Source organism: Glossina fuscipes, unplaced genomic scaffold (genome assembly GCF_014805625.2).
Source record: "Glossina fuscipes isolate IAEA_lab_2018 unplaced genomic scaffold, Yale_Gfus_2 43, whole genome shotgun sequence".
Lineage (NCBI taxonomy): Eukaryota > Metazoa > Arthropoda > Insecta > Diptera > Glossinidae > Glossina > Glossina fuscipes.
In genome coordinates, this window is record NW_023998427.1 from 2,950,798 (window position 1) to 2,973,065 (window position 22,268).

The window sequence follows — 22,268 nt, forward strand, 5'->3', positions numbered from 1 at the left end:
CTTTTATTTCGACTATGTTTTCGCTCCGTACGCTAACCTGCGTTTTGAGGACATTTTAATATCTTACCGGTTCTCAAACGATTTTAAATTGACATCAATAAAATATTTTCAATAAAATTCATTTTTATTGTTCAATAATTCGATTAAATCACCGCATGCTTGCTTATGACCAGCTGGCTAACATATAGTAGCCTAAAAAGGCTCTCTCCTTCTCTCCTTCTCACCTTCTCAAGCGCGTTCCTCTTTCTTTTTTTTTTTTTTGTTAAAGTCTAAGAAAAAAAATTGAAATATCTTATTGATTCCTATTGTTTGTGATTATTTTTGCCTTTAACTCTTTCCATAATTAAACTCATTTCGTTTTATGGTTTAAGCAAAGGACGAAATATTATTGATGAAGGTTCGGGTGTCCCCTCTCCTATAAAACATTTATTCTTTTCGCTGTTATAAACCAAAATTTGTTAAACATCAAGTAGGGGGCGTTAAGCCCAGTTACAAGATGTCATTATATTAATTCTACAACATTTGGGCGGACATCGTTCTTTATTATCATCTAATTTTTGAAACGGGATCTTTCCCTGTATTCCCTGTGGTTGCAATCATCTACCAGTAGCGTATTTTATTAGGTTATCACTCCGAATAGATTTATTGTTGTTTTCTTTAATTTCGTTGATATCTTTTTAACAACTTGTAGCCATAGCGATGTAGCTGTGATCTCTTTCCGGCTTTAATCAATTTGTCCGTTGACGGTAATTACGCAATCGCTACCTATCGTGTCATGCATATCAAATCCATGGGGGAGATTGATTTTTTTTTTTTTTTTTTTTAATTCAAAGATTTCGGAAGACTTTTTAAGTTCGTAACAAATCATGCGAACCATTTTTTTTTTTTTTGCTAATCTAAGCAGATCTGGCAGACTGTAACCCAGTCACATTCCGCTTATCTTCTGTCTGTCCTTATCGCGCATTGGAACGGATCAGCCGAAGCGGCGCGGTGCACGTGCTCTGTACAAGAGATGACGGGTACATTTTCGCTAGAACTTCAGTGTATGACTTCGTGTTGATTTAATTAATTCTTTAATATTATCGGACGTTTATTAAGAAGAAAATTGCTTTCAAAATATTTTCTTCCAAGTACTGTTCATTAAGCTTGGCTTAACTAGAACAAGTAGTTTCTTGAAATCATTCATCGCGTCATAACAAATACGTCATTGCCTGGATAGACTAATTGTCATCGATAGATAAAAGGCCGACAAAACGAACGGGCGTAAATCGACGAGCAATGCAGTGCACGACACAGCATTTTCCTTGTATCCTTATGCCCATTTTATCACATCTTTTCGCATATTCCTCCCTTTTTTCCCTTTCAAGGTTAATGGTTCAATTACATTAATTGCATAAAAGTTGTGCCACAGGGATGATTGTGTTACAGCATGCAACGGGGTCATCGTTTTTTGGGCTGTCAACACCGTCAGTAGCATTTTGTTCTCAAATAACATAAGAACATGTAATGCTTGCTGCATTCGGCGTCTTTTTTGTCGATTCTTTTCTTTCCAGCACAAACGTCAAAAAAAGAAACCGTGTTGTGTACTTTTCACCTTGGATAATTTACACTATGCCAGAGACAAGTCTTTAATAATCGGAAAATCCCGGTTTTATTTTGTTCTCTGCGATTGTATATAGTTATTACGCCATATTTTAAAAATCGACGGCATCTTCTAGTCCATCACTAGAAAGTAAATGAAATACTTTTTCGTTTTCTATAATATGGAGTGGGTGCGGTTGATTTTGTTCTATTTTGAAAGTAAAAGCTTTTGTCGCATAGGCGCGTGGGCATTGTAGGCGTCTCGTTGGAAATGTTGTAGGCGATCTCTTCATTTTTGCTAATGGCAGAATGTTCACCACAATTACTACACCTTTACGCAGAAGGGCAAATGGACAATAGTATATGCGGACGGACATGCCTAATTGCATTCCAAAACCAAAAATTCATATATACTTTATGGAATTTTTAAACGTAACGTAAGGCTTCCTTGAAAAAAAAGATTTTATAATACACTATAAAATTCAGTAAACCTGGTCAATTTTTTCATTTTTGTACAGTTTCTACAGCATCGCCCAAAGAATATGCCTTCATTTTTTTTTACATTTATTTGCAAAAAAACAAAAAAAAATTCCAAGAGGATTAAGAAATTGGTTTTTTGTTCATTACACGCAAACTACAACACAAAAGTTTGTGTACAATATTGGAAAAAGCTGACCACGCCTATCCAATATTATAGTGTATCAAAATTGAATTGCTTTTTCCCTTATATCCCTTATAACGCGCAGAAACAAGCTTTCAAACCCCTACAATTATATATATATAAATTCGTGGCCAATTTCAAAGTTGGAATTGCACCTAAACATGTGCGACTATGCATCTATCCGTATGGCTGTTAGTGCGACTTTGTAGTATTTGTGGTAAAGATTCTCCCGTTAGCCAAAGTGAAGATATCACCTACAAATTTGCAAAAGAATTTGGAATTGACGTAAACTTTTCAAAGGGCACGCCTTCAATGCTTACACGACAAAAACTTTTATTTTGAAAATTGAGAAAATCAGCTGCACTCACTCCATATTAGAGAGCATGGAAATTTTCTTGTTTTATTTTTTTTTTATCTCCTTTAGGATAACGGTAAAGTGTATAGAAAATTGGGTCCCGCCGAATTTACTTTTTTCAACATTCTCGAGTTTCCATTATAAATGAGATGAACTAGTCTTTCTATCTATTAGGTATCGCTCCGAGGGGTTTAACGTGGTGAAAATCACAGCCACCACGACACTCCCCGAAGGGCCGTACCCAAGCAGTCAGGGCTCATAAGGATTGACTGATGTACTTTCCAGCGCGCTTTCTTGGTACATCAAGTCAATCCCCGCGAGCGGGCTCCTGATCCCGTGGTGCTTAAAATTTGTGTACAAAGCCTTTAGCCTTACTTTGCGCTTTGCATTACTAAGTAATACATCACTCTTGCTTTTGGGCTCAACCATACAGTCCCGGTTAGCCAATTCCGGGCTACCTTTCTTCAAGATATATAGTTATCGGGCATATCATCCGGCATGATCAGATTTCCATGCTCTCACTAATTACTATATCGTAGTACTTATGCAAACCAGCTATAGTTGAGTCTGGTTACATTGTCCTTTACAGTAATAGCTTCTGAGAAGATATATAAAACTATAACCCGGTAAACCCCTAAAACCATCTCTCAGAAAACTTGTCGCCGAGTTATAATAGTCCAATGCCTTAAACTCTTCTTCGCCAGTCGAATCGTTTCCGGGGATCACCACTTGGAGGTGAGAGTTTCGGCACTTCTATGCAAAGCGTAGTTTATCTCCCCATCTATTAGGTATATTATATATTAGCATTTCGTAGCAATTTCTTCTATTTCACCTTTGAATGTGTTGCTCGACAGTAGTCGAGAATCAAAGGCCGGCGCCAGAAATAACAGAAACGAAAATATATTTTTCTCATCCACCCTTTGTTGATTTATGCGTGCAGGACATACAGACAGAATGTTTAGATAAGATCCCCTTTCTCTATACTCTTAATTTATTGCCGCATATCAAAGCAAGCAAAAGCGCTATAGTGGGACTTTGCCCACCATTCAATACCCTACACCACTTCGCATAATACAGTTGTTCATATAAAAACTTTTCAAAATAAAATGATATGTGCGAAGTGTTTGGAAAAATATTCCGATCAGAACCACTTTTAATAGCATTTGCTTTCGATCCAAAACGAGGCTGTGTATCAAACTACAACAAAATATCTCAGTAATAGCGATCTGTAGACTGAGGAGAAAGAAATAAGACGGACGGAAAGAGATACAAGCCTGGGACGATCTAGAAAGTGGTTCTCAAGCGTCAAGCGTGTAATAAAAAGTTATTGTTCCTTTCAATTCCTTGATCCACACCAACTTACCATACCTTTGTACCACGAGTGGTGTAGGCTAAAAAAAAAAAATTTATTCATTTTTTTTTTTTCCAAGTGGAAGAAAAGCCAATAGAATAATGATCTTCGAGGAGTTTATACACATTCAAGTATTCTTCTTCAGCCTCTTTCCCTGAAGATTTCACTGCTTGAGTTTGCCGCTCGCTTTTACGTCATCTGCCAAAGGTAGTATGGTATTAATGTATGAATGTCACGTTGTGCAAAATGAGAATTGGGATTGTATAGCCGCGAAGACCATTAATATGAAAAACTGCAAAACGTTTAATTTTTTTTGGCAGAGGCGATAACACTTTTCGAATCGTTCTCAGCCGCATATATGCTCAATTCTCATCTTGATAACGCTATACTGGCTTACTGATAGTGTATTAAAAATGTTAGAGAACAAGGATAAACACATTAAAGTGTAGTTTCTCAGCATTCATTTGACAACAAACGGTCTTCGCCGACCGTTTGGAGAAAAAGTCGGAGATATCAACGAAAGAACTGCATTCAGGAAATGAAATATTTCCCATATATTCTGAGTGAGCGGTTCAAAATAACCATTAAAGTATTCAAAAAAAAAAACAATGAAAATAAATTCTGAAAAATGTAAAGCGTCCTCCATATCGATAACAACATTTAGATATAAATGCAACATAATGATCATAAGTAGAGTTACGCAACGAATTGATAGGGCACTCTTTTTTAACTGTAAAGCAACCAAAATGAGAAAATGGCCGAGGAGGATGATGGCTTGAATTTCGTAATCTGTATGCCTATGTCATCTTAAAGATGGTGGGACAATATAATTTCGTATATCCGCGTAGACAGCAAAACTTAATATCGGCCAATAGGCTTTTCGATAAATGTCAGCTAATCGTTGCCTTGATAGGAGGTACTTATGCACACACACATGCATAGGCACACAAGTATATATATTCTATTCAACATTCACGGAACTACTTGCATGTTTTAGCTTGCATCAAATTTCGCGATAGTTAGCTTTAATCCCGTCTATTCAATTACTATATATCCCTTTTAATACATTTATTATGTAACTGTAATGTGTAACCATTAACGCATTTAAGCTTTATTACCTTGGAACCTTTTAATTTACAAGACTAAAATTGACCTGGAGAATTACCATAAAAGCTAATCTTTTATATCCACATATCCAAGTTATGCGTAAGAACAGGTCACTTCGAGTAATTTGAGTTACTGAAAATCAAGGGCTTCAAATGTTATTGAAAGCTGTAAATATAAAGATTAAAACTCGACTGAATGTCACCGTCGAGGACGAAGCCGAATATCTTTGGCTATAGATTTTTATTTTATCTGCACGGACGAACTTCTCAAACTTAACGAAATCATTACTGAGGAACGTTACCGCGAATAATTAATGAAATTCAGCCAATCGTTAAAGGAAGAACCGCCATAATGTGCAGATTGATGATTTTTCAGCATTACAATGATTGGCAAAAAAAAAAAAAGGCAAAATGCGTCAAGGAACCGTTAGAAGCACTTGAATTTGTATATGCTCCGCACTTACTGCGCTACCACTGTCGATATGACGATATGAAATTGTAAAGCTATTCCATAGTCAGTCTCCATTGAAAATTTATAATCCTGCCATGCGGCCATGCGGCCATGCGGCCATGCGGCCATGCTAATTAACAATTTGTTAACATATTTTTCTTTCTTTTAAAAGATCCTTTAAAGGTGATATAAACTCCTAAATAGAAATAAGATCTAAATATAATCTCCACAAGCTTTCTTCAAACCTATAGCATCTACGATAGCGAGAATATTGCTGCGATTATTAATGAATGAAGTTGTACGGCAAAGTGTCAACCAATGTCTAACTCTTGAATATCATTTCGCCGTCGTACATAAAAATAGGTTGAAGTCTTTTCATCATCATCGTCATCATTATTTACTTACGTGCTGTAGTCGCCGTAAAGTGTGTACATGGATATAAAACACGATAGTTTTCATTTATTTAATATATTTTCATAATATTTAATTAATTTTTATGTTAATTTTTTAATTTGATCTTAATTGTTACACTTCATTATATATTTACATATTTTTATTGTATTGTTATTGTAAAGTTTCTTTTCCTCCTTTGCTTTTTTTTTTTGTTTTTTTTTTTTTGTTTTTTTAATAACTATATACTCTCTAATAATTACAAATGAATTATTATATGAACATAACACTATACATAGAGCATACATACGTAAATATATGCATTTATAATACAAACATATAAATTTGCAAAATAGGAAACACAATTTTACATATACACACTTTACATGAGTACAAGAATATATAGGAAAAGACAAGTTAACTTCGTCTCGTTGCTTCCGACGATAGCATGATAGCCTAAGAAAAGCATGTAAATAAATACAATAACAACATTCACTACCAATGTTTGTAAGAATAAATCACACAAGTACTTAATAGAATAATAACATCAACAATAATGAAAACGAATATGAAACGGAAAAAGGAGAAGAAGAATAAGAGAGAATGCAGATAACAAATAAAACCTAATTACAGTTCACACACACCGGTGATTATATATATAAAAAAAAATAAAAAAAAAACAGAACACAAAAAAAGTAAGATACAATTTTTATCCAAGCGATAATGTTGAAACAGTTAAACTGTTGTATGGATGTAAAAGTATACTCGTGTTTAAGTTAAGTAATAATAATAATAATAACAATAATAATAAGAAGGAGAAGAAGTATAGGTAATTAAGGACAGACAGAGATACACCACAATAAATAATAAAAAATCAGCATATAAAGTAATAAGGAAAAAGAAAAGAAGAGAACACATCTCAAACCAAAATATATATATATATATATATATATATAGTAAGTCCGGTGTGAGTCGAATCATTTTGTTGGCCTTTACTCCATATGCATACATACAATCTATCCAGACTATTGCATTTATATATGATTTTCATATTCTGGTCTGGATTTAAAATATACTTTTAAATTAAACATAAATCAATGGCATCTGTTGTAGCAGCAGACGAAGCAAAGAAAATCAATCGGCTTAAACTTTAAATGATAAAATTGTTAGATATTGTTAGCCAAAAAAGAAAATTTTATTAATTATGAATTAAAAATTATAAAATCTCAATCACTGCTCTCAAAATTATAAACTATTAATTAAATAAAAAAAAAAAATAAAAAAAACGCTTAAAAATTGAACGGCGATTACATTTATATTTAAAAGCTGGAGAAAATACTGGAGAATTACGAAAACTTGTACATACGTCTTGCACCGCAATAAACGAAAATCGCACATAATCGAATTTTATTAAATAATATAGAAATTTTTTTGGTACACACTTTCGAATACCTGTTCTTATCTAAGTGATGTGCTAACTTCATACGACATTTTTACTAAGGAAACATATAAGATCCAAGCTAGAGATCTGAATTAAATGATCTATCATCACAACAACAACAAAAGAAAAGAAATGACGGGAAGCCGTGTTAAGAGAGATTGAAAAAAAAGAAAAAAACATTACGATCAAATCGGTTAATGCAAGATCTAAGAACACGAACGAATAGAGAGACAGGCAAACAAAGGAATATCTATACAACTAAGACGACTCCATTACTCGCCTAAGGTCAATTAGAAGCAGAGAAATCTTGTCTTTTTGTTCTTGGCAATTTCGAAGGCATTACTACTTTTGAGAAGATAAAGGAGAATTGATGAATTTGTATAAGTTTACGTGTACTTCCTTGTTGATAAAAACCGATCAATTGGGTAAACTAAATTCACACTAGAGCGAATATTTTCTCAAATTGAGGGACGAACTTAACACATAATTCAATAAGTTCGTAGAATGACTCATACATGTCGCCACCTATTGGCGATGCCTTTCAATAACAGTAATGTTACGGTATGTGTACACATTCCTTTTAAAGGTCGGTAATACCTACAACTTACATGGATTCGTCACTGGTCATCGCTTATACATATGTTAGCCTATGAACTTATAAAGTGTGTATATGTTTGTTATCTGACATTTTATTGCATTGATGATTTTCGGATTTATGCCATATTTAAGCTTTGAAATTCTCATACTTTCTAAGTTTCTTCCCGTCAGATTTGCTTTCTTTTTAAAATTTTGCATAACGTGTTCTATATACATTTCCGCTTAGTTCTTCAATCTTGAAATTTAAAAACAGAAAAACCCAAACAACAAAGAACATGAAAGCAATATCAAAGAAAACATTCGGCCGTCATACATATATATATCTACAGTAAGCGTTTTCAATCTGCTCGCTTCACAGAAATTTTCATACTTAAAAGAGTTCGTACTAGAAAAAGACAACGTTTGCAGAAAGTTTGTGTGGTTGTACTTTAAAGCAGAGTTAACGAATTGCTGGTAACTTAGGCGATCGATCTCACTTAAGAATTCGAAATATGGAGATAAATATACTTTTGCTCCAGTCAAGCTCAGTGCTCAAATCACTGAAAAAGCAAACTTTTAATGGCATCTGCGATTAGTGTGTGACTGTGTGAGGTAACAAGAGGTCAGGTCAAGATCATAATACTGATCGATATCTAGTCACGGTAATCACGCTTCGATCTCTTCAGAGATAAACACTATTAACCAAAAGCCAAGTACGATCTTATGCAATCAAACTATCAAACTAAATCTCGCACTATATTTTAGCAAGCGCCGGTTTTTTTTTTTTTTGTTGTTGTTATGTGCTCCGGACAATTGCTGCAGGACCCGCTTCATATAGATAAAGAAAACGAAATTCAAAGACCCAAAAAAGAGGGTGTTCCAGATAGTTTGTCTTAAAAGCTTTTTCAAAATTGTGGTTAGAAATGCTGACGTGACCTGATAGAATTTATATGACGCTAAAGATAGACAGAAACAAAATTTAATAACGAAATTAGTTCCTCCTCACACATAATTTGTTGTGACATTGGTCAACATGAATAGGTTGAACACATGAGCAAGTAAAGAAATTTTAATTGCAATCAAAAATTCTTAATTAATATTTTAATTAATATTTAATTTCGATAGAAATAAGAAAAGATGATTAAAAAAAATTTTAAAAATTTTCCGTAAAAGCGTAACAAAATAAATAAAAGAAAAATTCACGCTTCGCCTTCTACCTTAGTAATCTAAAATATCAACGTGTGAAGTTCAAGAACCCATTATTTATTTCTCATCTAGCTCGATTACACTATATATATATGTATATAGAGAAGATGAAACAAGCTCCTAAAAATGAAGATTTATACACGCATCGGTACGTGTATATAGAAATTTGACGAGCATTTATGATGTGCGTGTACTTGTGCGTGTGTAATTGTGTTTGTGTTGTTTATTAATTAAATTTAATACTCTTGTAATCAAAAAGTAACGTGCACAACACTCAAGTGCCTGTACAATTATCCTAATATTGCGCAATTTGTTGTTTTGAATTTTTTACCATTAAATTTAATGTGGAACGTAATGTACGGAGTTCTTAGTTCCCTCGTTGTGAACACGCATGCCGCCGCCGCCGCCTATCAGAGTGCTGTGTTTTCTTCTCTGTTTTTTTGTTTTGTTTTTTTTTTTTTTTTTGTTTTTTTTTTTGTATTTATTTATTTATTTCTTTTTTTTTTTTTTTTAGTTTATTTTCTCATTTTGTATGTGTGTGTGTGTGTACACATTTTGAGGCCTTTTCTGTGTAAAACGCAATTCAATGGCGCTAAATAATTGCTTCTCTCTTCATATAGCACATTAAATTTATTGTAGCCCATGTAGACACTCTGCACATTGCAAGAGATATCGTAAATGATTTGTAATGATCTTCTAATGTGAGTACTCGGGGATCTCTAAAATCTTTCTCTCTTCCTCTCCTCATTTATTCAACTATTTATGTCTACAAAACTCATGTATTGTTAAATAACAAAGATTCTATGCTAAACGGATTACTACGTCTTAAACTAATCGGTGAAGTTTGTTGATGATGATGATGATGATGATGATGGTGATGATGATGATGATGATTGGGCGAGATATTAACAGTATTTTGAAGATTTAAATGGAAACTTGTTGCTGCCGCTGCTGCCACCGCTTTAGGAGAATATAAATATGCCTTATCACAACCATCTGGTGAACCACCGATATTCGGTTCATTGGCTTCATCGTTAACGTCGTGTTGAGAGTGCGGACTGCCAATACCGGTCGGACTATCACTGGGCGTATACGAGCATTGATGATGACTGCTATTGTTATTATTACTACTAGTTAGATGATCGCTGCTGCTGCGTGGACTTTGAAACGATGATAAGTCATCGCAATCATCATCGCTTTCAGTGCCTCCAACAACATCGATTTGTATGCTATCGTCTTCGAGATCTGAATCGGAAAAAGTGCCATTGGCTTTGTGTTGTGATATGTATTCAGCCTTGAGAGCCTCTAAATCTACAGTAATACCTTTGGCTTGCAGTTTTCTCGCTTGCCTGTCGATAGCTTTGGCCAATTTTTTCCTTCGTCTCGCTCTGTAAGTAAAATTTAGGAAAGGAACACACGCCCTCAGATTCATTAAATTCGATATATGAAAACTTCTTTTCACTTGTTTCACCCTATATACCACATGGTAATTATACCCTACACCACTTATGCTCTCAATGTATACAACATGTGGAAAGATTGAAGACAAATGTGGCCATTGGTTTAAAATCATTTTTTGTATCTATTTAAGCGCGTCTATCCGTCTGTCTGCCGTCTGCTCCTTTCATAATATTTTTATGAGAATTTGAACGCTGACACGTTTTTCTTCAAACAGGAACCCTGTTGAAAGCACGTTGGAGCGGACCGTTATATTAATACAATCACTTTCCATATAATGACTTATTTAAAAAAGAAAAGAAGAGATTATGGAAACAAAGGCCTGAATTGCTTGGTATTTAAAAAAAAAAAAATCCTGTCAAATAAGTCCCCCACTGAAAAATGGAACTTTTCAGTCTTTAATTGAAATTCGATCATAAGATATGGGTTTGACAGATAATAAATTGACTTTGGTAAATTTGGAGTGTATAGGACTACTTTCCCCATATATAATCCTGACAATTAAACCTACGTACGTACGTTAACAAAATTTAAATTTTTGTCGATTCTAATCTAATGTTTTTTTTGAAACGAAAATATATGAAGAATAATAAGTTTCTTTGGCAAGTCAATTAAATCTAGTAAATTGGTACCAACCGATCATGTTTTGGTCGCCTTTCCATATAAAGCGACTCATCAGAGGTAAGCTTTTACATGATAATAACTACTTTGTTATCGAATTTGATTTTTGATATTTTATGGCGAAAGTAATTTAAAGATTATATTAATCGAAGGGATGGGTGTAGGGTTCGACAGTCGATCTTGCCCGAATACAACTTTTCGGATATTTAGTTTTTCATCTTAAACCTACCTCTCTTTCGCTTTCAATTCATTTGGCGGGATTGGTTCACCAGAACACGTTTGAGGTTGCGCATTGTGTGCAGGTCGGCCTGGACCTTTTTTTGTATGTTCACGTTTTCGAACTTTGGCTCGTCGATTCTGGAACCATACCTATCTGAAACAAAGTGTATAGTTTTAAAATAATTCCTAGCCTAATAATATTTGTTTTCCGATTTATATATAATTTCTTATTAAAAGCAAAAAAAAGTCAAAAGGTATATAAAAAATAAACAGATCATTATTTCTATAATACATGTCACTCATATTTTACATAAATGGCCCCCTAGTATTAAAAAATTAATAATGAGAATGATAGTAAATATACAGTAAAATAATAAAAAAAATAGTACATGGACGAGTAGAAAAGAGACAGCAAGATATGATTTATCTACCCTTCCTATAAACTTAAGGAATAATTAATTAGTTTCTTATATGCCGACAGACGAAGAAGAAAGTTTAACTTAAGGCAAAATAAGAAGACAGGACAATAAGGAGAAGAAGATGTGCTGTATCATCTTTAATAAGGAGGAAGGAGACTCACAATTTTATTGAACAAAACCGCCAGCTGAATGCTACTTTTTGAAGAAATTGAACAGAGTTGCCAAATGCCGGGGCGAACTTGCTTTTAGAGTATATATAATGGTAGAATTAAATTAGGATCTCAACCAAGATGACGTGAAGCGATAACCAAGTTTTAGCAAAAATTTTTCTTCGGCAATGTAAAGATCATAAGATCGACATTTAATGAAACTAACAAAACTCCTTGTCGTATTAAGTGTATTTTGTATAAAACAGAACCCATTGTCAAACAGAAAGCACAGACGTAGGCAAAAGCCCCAGACATTGCAAACTGCCGAAAGAAAAGTTGCTGTCAAAGAAAGTCAACTCTTACATATTGAGAGTGTTTAAGACGAATTGGAGTCAGTAGAGCTGCTATAGCAGTTTGAATGAATTAGTGCCGGCTTAAGGTTCACAGCTATCAACATAATGTAGTGTCATATAATAAATTAAAAATCATTAAAATAAATTTAAAAAGATTAAAGAAAGTATATTCAAGGTGACTAATACAAGGCACATCATTGGATGCGAAGGTATAATCTCTGTAATGATGAAATTTAAAAAAAATGAAAACTTTTTGTGGGAGAAGTGAAATGGAAATTCAATTAGATGCAGCTTTAGGCTCAGTGAAGTTTAATTAATTATCTTTGCTAAAATATACATAGATGACGTTAGTTTAGAGGAGTTTACTGGGAAGGTTTCCCGGGTACGTTATCACACTCACTCGAAGAAATGAGCTAGGAATGAACGGCTTCTAACAACTAACTAAGCCTGCGTTAAGCTAAGAAAGTCAACAAAGTTACATGATGCCTTGAGTAATCGACTAAAATACCAAGTTTGGTTGGGCCACTACAGTAACCAATGATTATTTTCTCATTCGTACGAAGGCATACTGACAGCGATTTTCCACAAAGATGGAAGAATGGTGATGTTTAAAGACGCGGTCAAATTTTTGTATTTATAACACGAATAGCTCTTAGGCTGCAAGCAATTCCATCGGGAATCGCACTTTCGACTTTAGATCAAATCCCAATTCACTTTGCATTAACAAATAAAAGGGTATTTACATAACCACAATATCATAACCACAGGACATAAAACCGTTGTGCTTGAAGACAGCTGGCATGTTCCGACATCAAGTGTGGAAACTTCTGTTTCACTATAATCGCCGTCTCACTCAAGACTCAATGACTTATCCTTATATATAGGAATACTGCAGTGTTGCCCGCCCGCGACTCTAACATTTTTCTTGCTTATTGAAGTTGATTTCAAGCAAGGACGCTACCTAGGTATCGAATTACATAGCTCTTTAGAATTATCAATACGCACGTGATCGTCTAGAACTTAGCATTATGTAAGCAAGTAAATAGATGAGGAGCGCCTAGGCAACTTGACTGAGATGACTACCCGTGGCAGCATGACACATCAGCTTAAGTAAGAAAGTCTTCTGAAATTGCAATAATCTCACTAAAATGTGCAAACGATTGTAGGCCCTGTAAACGCCTTCGTAATCCCAATGGTGGTCTATTAAGCAATTACAACAAGCAACGCTTTCGTCCGTACAATGTTTGTTTTATACAACCTCGCGGTCCTATATGTGAAGGTACCGCAGCACCAAATTGAAACATGGAAAGCTCTTGCACATAGGCTAATATTGATAGAAAGCCAAATCGGTACAAGGGACGACGAAAAATTCTCACGCTCTGTGGTTTTTACTCACTTGTCATAACATAAATTGCAACGAGAGAATTGTAATGAGAGAATTTTAATGAAAGAAACTTTCACTTTTACTCTATAAGTGATCCCACGCTACCAAGCCCACCAAAATTTAACATTTATCCTTTTTTTCGAAACTTTTTTTTTTTAAATAAGGATACAGTGAATATAAAAGATTAGGAGACCACAGAATACATAGTTTTCTAATGTGTTCCAAATTCTGACGGTAACGTAAGTAAAGTTAACTGAAGAAATAATATCAATAACATATACATAGAAAAGGAATTTTCGATAGGAAAAATATTGTGTTCAAGTAAAAAAGGATCCTTTGACAGTATATAGCAGCCTTTAGACCGAAGCGAAGTGAAGACAAAAACACACAACAGTTCTTTGAGTCATTCGTTGCGAAATTTTAATAAACATATTTATCATAGTATAATGCGAGAAAAAATCTAAACTTACCGCAACACGACTTTCCTTCAAATCCAATCTCATGGCCAAAGCTTCACGCATAAAGATATCCGGGTAATGACTGGCCGAGAAGGCTCTCTCCAACTCCTCCAATTGCCATGAATTAAAATTCGTACGGGATCTACGACGCTTTGAGGAGGCACTGTTTTCATCGTCACCGTCACCAGAAAAACCTAAAAGAAGAGAAGAGAAGAAAAAAATTCCGATTATCAAAAACGAACGTTTGCCTACAACGCTTCACAGCTAAGGCAGTATAACAACTATCAAATCATTAATTATGATGATGAATAAATTAATATTTATTTAGTTCTCTCTGTATATAGTGAAACAAGAAAAGGGTCTCTAAGCAAACAACCAAATTAATCATCTTTGCGTGTCGAGAATAAATTTTTACTCTTGTGCCTGCAATAAATACTAATAATCATCTATTTTAATTAGCATGTGTGAGAACGTGTAAGCAAATGAGTTGAATATTAACTGACAAATTTCAGGAATGAAAAGTCTCAGTAGTTTGTATGCGAACTACATGTATATTAAGCATATTTACTTCGTCTTTCCTCTTAGCAATACCTTGGATTACATCTAACTCCCTCTATCTCTATCTCTCTCTCTTTAAGTTTTTACATTCCATATGACAGATTTTATTCGTTTAATAATCGATAAATTCAAAGTTATTAGGAAAAGCTGTTTCGTCTATTAGATCGATCATTTAGCATGCAGCAAGAATTGTGTTATAAAATTAGAACTTGACGTGTATACCTTCGGAGCGGCTTCATTGATCCAATGCAAACTTGAGTGAAGTTCGGCTAATGTCGATTCGTCAAAAGCTAGTAAAACTAATGCAAAGAAGAAAACTACATTAACCCTACAGGCGAACTTTTGATGTTCACCACAACAAAGCGAGATGTAACGATTAGACGAATTATTCGATGGGGATCATTTTTGCAGTGCTGCCACTAAGATCTACTATACCATATTTCAAGTGAATATTTCTTATGTACGCTATAACTTACTATTTATTTTTATCTATTATTGGTACCTTTGTAGGTGAAGCATACGAAATTTCTCCACAAAAATTTTGATAATCTCTCGCAAATGCTTATACAAACTTTCAACTTTTTGTAATGGTTGCGTTTGCTATTTAAGACCATTTTGGTATGTGTTCCCTGATCATAAGCTAATTATGTGTTTGCCAAGTTTCAATTTTTTATTCTACTATTCCCAACGGTAGAAAAACACAGAGACATCATTATATGGACTGAAAACCTCATGCTTAACGCGAACGTATTAATACATCCTAAAGGGATTCTAATGAACATTGTTCACCATCGTTACAAATGAACAGACAAACCTGGTATAGTTTCATTCTTCATTGAGATTTACAAGAAAGTTATGAAGGCCTGTAGTGAACACTGTTCGCTATAGTTACAAGTGAACAGACAAACCTAGTATAGTTTCATTCTTCGTTGAGAGTTACAAGAAAGTTATGAAGGCCTTTTCAAACAGTCTTTTTACGCTTATAAAGGGAAACGACTATATTTCTTTTTGAATAGCTTTAGTCTAAGTTTGCAATAAATTTTTGATCGATAGGCCCTTTAGTTTGCCACTTATTTATAATGATATTTGCGAAAATGACTCAGTTTTTCAGCTACAGGATGAGAATATATATGTAATGCTTCAGTTTCTTTCAATCGCACCATATACACAGCGTAATCCTAAAAGACATCAATCCTGATTTTGGATGATTCACTTTTCTCTGACGAATTTCTCCAACAACTTCTTTGTATTTTATCAATTTTGCTTCGCCAATAATGATTTACTTCGAAATGGGTCAATTTTATCGGGAATCAGTAGCTTATCGCTGATGGAAATTCGTTTAATTAAAATTTAGGTCAATATTCAAACACCGAAAATCTGTCTGATATTTTAGTTTTGCTTTAAATTTCAATCAATTGTTCATTGACTGGCCGACAAGAGTGACATTGAAATATACAGAATGAAATCGACATAAATATTTTCCTCATGCTGATAATCTTTAAATTTTTTTTTATTTTTTTAAATTATGTTTGTGAACAAGAAACCCCCGATTTTTTACTACAATTAAAGGGGTATTATAAAAAAATTTCCGGCTTTATTTTGTTCAACGCATTGTCCAAGAATAGCCATTGGTTCTTTCATTTTTTAGGCGGAACATGAACGTGATGCAGAGCGGATTGTGGAAGCATCGTTCGAGCAAGCAATGAGTCATATCTTCAAACCCACGATGCTCGCAAAAAAGGTAAAGTGTTCCAGGTTACAACCGCAACCAATTACAGAGTCAATTTTGTTATATGGGGTCGGATGTTTTCCTATTGAAGGCTATTGGTGCAATAATGACTACCAAAGATATTTAACTTGATTGTTATGGTTATTTTGGCCTTGCATTTCGCATTGACGAATTCACTGCTCATGAATCGTAAGCATTTACGTTCGAATTAAGCAAGAAAACGAAAGTTCCCGAGAAATGGCGTTTTTTTTTTTTGTTGACACAGAACTAGAACTACTCCAGTATGTTATATGGCTGTGTAAAGTTTAAAGACTAGTATTTGCAAATAACTCTGCTTACACTCTTTTTTTTAAACAAGTTCTAAATCTAATACGAACCACATGGATATGATAAATATCCTTATGTCCTTAGTTTATGCAATTACTTGGGGGGGTGTTGCCAAGTTGCACATGATTTCAGATATATATAGGATATTCGACATGCGACAGATATGCTATCTGGTTGCTATACAACTTACATTTGCTAAGTGAATCCTCGCTCTCAATAGCAACCGTAAGTAATAGTTATACAAACTTACGGGGGAGTGGGTATTAGAAAAATTGGCCCAAATCCTATGCATCTTCTTTCATAAGTTACTTTCCCTTAAAATGTGGCTTTCACGAAGGTTTTTTTTGTTTTTTTAACTACAAAACAAATTTCCCTTGAAATCCCTTGAACCATTCTTTTGCATCATTGTTCTTTAACAAAATTCAAGGGATTTACGAGCATAATACGAAGACATTGCCTACATATTAAAGAAAAAAAAAGAAAATTTAAATGTAAACCCTTACATATCTCAATATCTCGAAATGAGGACTAGGTTGTTGCATAACTTTTAAACGTTACGGCTCATATTCAGATGCGTACATATTTCAAAACACATAAATTAATGTAATATTTAGTTTGGATAGCGTTCTTTATATTAGTTAATCTTAATGTTTTAGTATATATTTATTTAATTATAATGGAATGAATAAAATATGAGAACAAAAACGGATATTAACCTTTGTAAGGGTTTAAAACTCTTTAAATGTGTCTGTTATGTATGTATGTATGTGTATGTTTTTCAGATAAATAATCAGATAAATTTCATTAATATATACAATAGTTGTTGGCTAGCATATGTAAAGAATTATTCAAAGGGGTCAAGCCACATAAAGCCACAAGTGTGTTGGACATAAATGAGAAAAATTCATTTCATTAGAACAAACTAATCATAATATGTGAAACTATCAGCAAGTAACATAAATACGTTATATATGTATATATATATACATATATACGTGGATCTGGTTGAAGACAACCGTTTGGTGCAAACGATAAATGAAAATGACCATTAGCACCCTGTAATTTATCAAATTAGTTATTAACCCAAAAGTTTGTAACAAAATAATATAATGCTTATAATGGCGATGACGATGACGATGGCGATGGCGATGGCGATGGCGATGCTTTCTTGCTTGCTTGCTTAAATATAGTGAATTTATATGTGTATGCATATGTGTATGAGTGTAGGTGTAAATCCCTGACAAGGTGTAAACCAATAACTCAATGCCTAGTGATTGGTAATGAAGCCATTAATTCACACTTTCCAAGACCGCAAGAGCAATAGCAATAAGCGAAAGAGTTCGGATATTATATACGGGAGGCCTCCAGAGACAAATAATTCTTGTTATTAAATTAACGGCTGTCTGGTCGGATACATTTCACCCTGGAAACCTTAAAAATGCTTGCCTAGTACTAAACTGCAATATATTGCACTGCACTCGGCAGCGTCTGTCTAGTCTGTATAAATTATGATCTGCTTCGGCAACTAAAAAAATGCGCTGGCATGGAATTCATAATTCCCAACATTATGGGTTGTTGCAGTCGTTTTCAGTCACTCACTCTCGGCCAACACAACAAACGTAATTGAAATTTATTGTGATTATGTTAAATGTAATACACACACACGTACGTACGTACGCACGCAAACACACACACACATAAGTAACATTCATGCATATGTATGCAGTTATGCACTCCACAATTGAGCTATGCTTGAACACATACAGCATATAGCATATATAGCAACATATGAATAGATATAAAAGTATATTACCTCCACATACATATATATACATATATATATGTATATATAGGAAGGTAATATGTTGTATATCTGCATATGTATATTTGTATATATATATGCGTAAACGTGGATGGGGGGATGTAGTTATTTTTATTTCTCCATAAATTGTTTTCTGTTACTTTTCGCTTTTAACAACTTTATTATGTGTTGGCTAAAGACGATGTTGTACGTTGTTTATGCCGATTTTATTGCTGTTGCTTTAACATGCAACACCAAAAGAAACAGAAACGTAAACACAAGCAAAAGCATTTAACATACACGCTAGGCTTGGGCATAACATTTCTACTACACACTCTCTTATATACATTTCTTAACGATTCTGGTTAATTCGATGCAAATACATATAAATCACCGAACACTCGCCATTTCCTCCCCCCCCCCCACACACACACATATATATATATATACGTATATATATATATATATACGTATATATATATACATATATACATATATACATATACACATACAGATGTAGGCATACACTTAGAAAAGAAGACCTTATCATTATATCCTTTTCTTTTCTTTGTATTTATGCACTTTTCTTCTTTTTTCTTTGCCTTTCTTTTTTCTATTTTTTTTTGTATATTTCTTTTTTAATATAGAGTTCAAGTGAAATGCATTGTTGTAAAACACATATCGCATGTTATGGTGTCAAATGACTTTAATAGCAAGAAAATTATTCATGCCAGGCGAAATTGTGCCTAGTCTTCTCATGTAAGCATACGTTGTTATATACATTTATGCCGCACTTGTATTTGTTATTTATAAAAATATAGTGCCGTGAAGGAGGGGAGTTAAGTCGTTTTAATTATCAGCAATTATGTGCCACTAATTTTATCTTGATTTTTTTTACGTTCAGAACACTATACCAAATAATCATTCACAAAAAGTGTTAAAAGATTGTAAAATACTTTCAACTATTTTCATGTTTTATGATCGCGACTTCTCACTCGCTCTCTCTCTCTCTCTCTCTCTCTCACTCTCTCTCACTCTCTCTCTGTCTGTGCACCAACTCGATAAAACAATTTGAATGAAATTTAACCTGAATTGGTTTGCAAAACTTTGAAAATGGAAAGCATTTTAGCGGATGCAAACCATCAAACGAGGTGTGCCAGCCAGAGTTTATTTAGTTTTGAAAGAAAGCACAGGTAGATGTCCTTAAAAACTCATTACACGAACACTACGATGTCCTAGTGCTAAGTTTATCATCGAACACGTTATTAATATATTTTTTATATATTGAGTTTTAGTCTTGAGCAGTCTATAATTACGTCGACATTAAGTAGATTATTCCTAACCTAACGTACATGTAATAAATGAATGATCCAATCACTCAAATCCAAATCTATTTTATTATGATTAAGATTATATCGAAAATCTGCCCGTATCAGCTGATTCAAATTTCTAATAAATTCTTTTTCACTTGCTTTTGAATATCATGGAATCCTGGAATTCATTTGCTAAAATGATAGTTTTTTTCTCATTGGGAAGCGCACTTCTTGTAAAGATGCCAGAATGATTAATTTCAAAGGTAGAGGACTTCTACTCCAGCAGCCAACTGACAAATAAATCAAATCTTCATTAATGACAAGGGTTTGTTTGGCATTCTCGACACACTTGAGCACCAGCGCAACGTGGTCTCATCTATAGTTATATCGTATATACGTATCGTTAGGTCCTCAGAGTTCTACAGAGATAGAAAAAGTACGATGCGACATTTCGGTTATCTCACCGTTCTATCTCAATTGCCAAGGGTTTGCCTGCAACTTGTCTGCACGCTTTTGAAACCATTCACCTGAAGGGATCGTTATCGCTATGCTCAAAGTTTCCGCTTTCAAGGTGAATGAAACATTCCCCTTTCTTTCCACGTTCATTTAAAAACTATCCAATAGTTTGTCAATGAACTTTGCTAAACAAAACCGTGCCTACATATATATTAGCCGATGATCAAATACAAAAAAACAAATCAAGAAAGTGATATTCGGCAAGAGCCGAATACAACTCGCATACCCACCGCTACGCTTTTCGCATTCTACTCTCAAAGCTCTTTTATTTCACACCCATATCGCTGGTATTATTAAGGAAAAAGTGTTTGAGGTATTTACCATATTCGTCCACAATATTAGAATTAACCCATTTTGAGGAAATGTACGAAATAGTTTTAAATATTCTTCTCTTGTCTTGTTTGCATTATGATAAATAAGCATAAAACCTTAAAAAACTGAGAGAGTAATATTTAATTGCCTGCAGCTTTGTCTGGTCTTGGTCTATTGTGTCCATTTCTAGACGTAGAGCGTAGAGTGGTTCGTAAACCTTCTAACTTTAATAATTAACGAGTAACGAGCAGAAACTCATAGATTTTCGTTAAAAAAAAAAAAACGGAGTCGTGTTCCACTGAGCTCTTTTGCTATCAACAATTTGACCCAAAGTCTCTCCCAAATTTGAAGTCGATATCTTCATTTTTGCGACGAGGAGAGTCCCAATAGCTCATCACACAGACATACAGATGGACAGACATGGCTAAAGCAAGTCAGAATTTCACGCTGATCAAGAATATATGTACTTTATATTGTCCCTGAAGCTCTCTTCCTTTTGGGTGATGGGTATAAAAAATACTGCTTCAATACTTTATGAAAAACTTCACTAAAAAAAAGAAATGTTTAAATAATTTTCATATTAACCTCCATTCATACATTTATGTGTTTTGTATTTAACTTAGCGAAGAGATATTTGAAAAAAAAGAAAAAAAGATGAAACGTTGCCTTCCGTTACTCGCAGAATAGAATGCCAACACAGTCTATATTAAATTTGAACTCTGAAATATGTTTTGTGCCTAAAGTATATCATCGTTTATAATTTTTAAAATTATGAATTATGAAAATAAATTATTTGTTACATTTTAATGCCCCCAGCCGTTTCTCCTTCGAATTATTGATTTGAAGTTCTCTCTACCCAATCCTTCGGTTTCGGAAGATACCATCAATTTGCAAGAGCACTAAGATAAAATAGAAATTCTGTGCGAGACTCTAAAAGTAATCATTTATTTGTAATCGCGAACGATTTGGATCAATATGTAATAAAGATTCAACTTTTCTGATATCAAGTCCTAAGATAATGGTGCATATCTTTTTTTTTCCGAATGTCTAAATATTGTGGGCTCTAGTGGACGCGCAGGTATAAGCCAACCTCAAGCTAATTCACTTTCTTCATTTCTGGGCGTCCTTTACATTGTTCGCTTTACCTACCAGGCTGTGCACAAACGTTCATTTGTTCATTTGTTCATTTTTTTTTTTTTTAATTTTGCGCTTTATAACACATTGTCACATGCGCTTTCTTAGAAATCGAATCCTTATTCGAATTTATCTCTTTAAGCTCTTTAGCGATTTTTCGAAAGAAGCTAAATGAAACTGCGGACATCAACAATGGAACACCCTCTTATTAAACCTGTCTTTTTTTTTTGCATGTGACCAGTCACTGAGAAGATGCCTCTGTATTTGCTATAGATAAAGAGAGAGAGAGAGAGAGAGAGAGAGAGAGAGAGATGGAATGCGGGAGTCGTGTTTCTCTTTCTAGATTTGTTATGCGAAGAACTATAAAGAGAATTATTTGTGTCTCAGCAGTGCAATGAC

General features: G+C 34.0%; 1 protein-coding gene across 2 annotated transcripts in view; it reads right to left on the reverse strand.

Moving 5' to 3' along the window:
- Window positions 1-9,620: 9,620 nt before the first annotated feature.
- Window positions 9,621-22,268, reverse strand: part of LOC119637160 (homeobox protein unc-4-like) — a 37,328-nt gene continuing 24,680 nt past the window's right edge. The window contains exons 2-5 of one of the 2 annotated variants that reach the window (XM_038033009.1): window positions 14,192-14,373; window positions 11,427-11,566; window positions 10,442-10,506; window positions 9,621-10,363 (exon numbers count right to left, since the gene is read on the reverse strand). In XM_038033009.1, coding sequence (XP_037888937.1) covers window positions 9,894-10,363; window positions 10,442-10,506; window positions 11,427-11,566; window positions 14,192-14,373 — 857 coding nt within the window. In that variant the 3' untranslated portion in view covers window positions 9,621-9,893. Of the gene's footprint in view, window positions 10,507-11,426; window positions 11,567-14,191; window positions 14,374-22,268 lie in introns of both variants that reach the window. The other variant, XM_038033008.1, reaches the window with a different exon arrangement.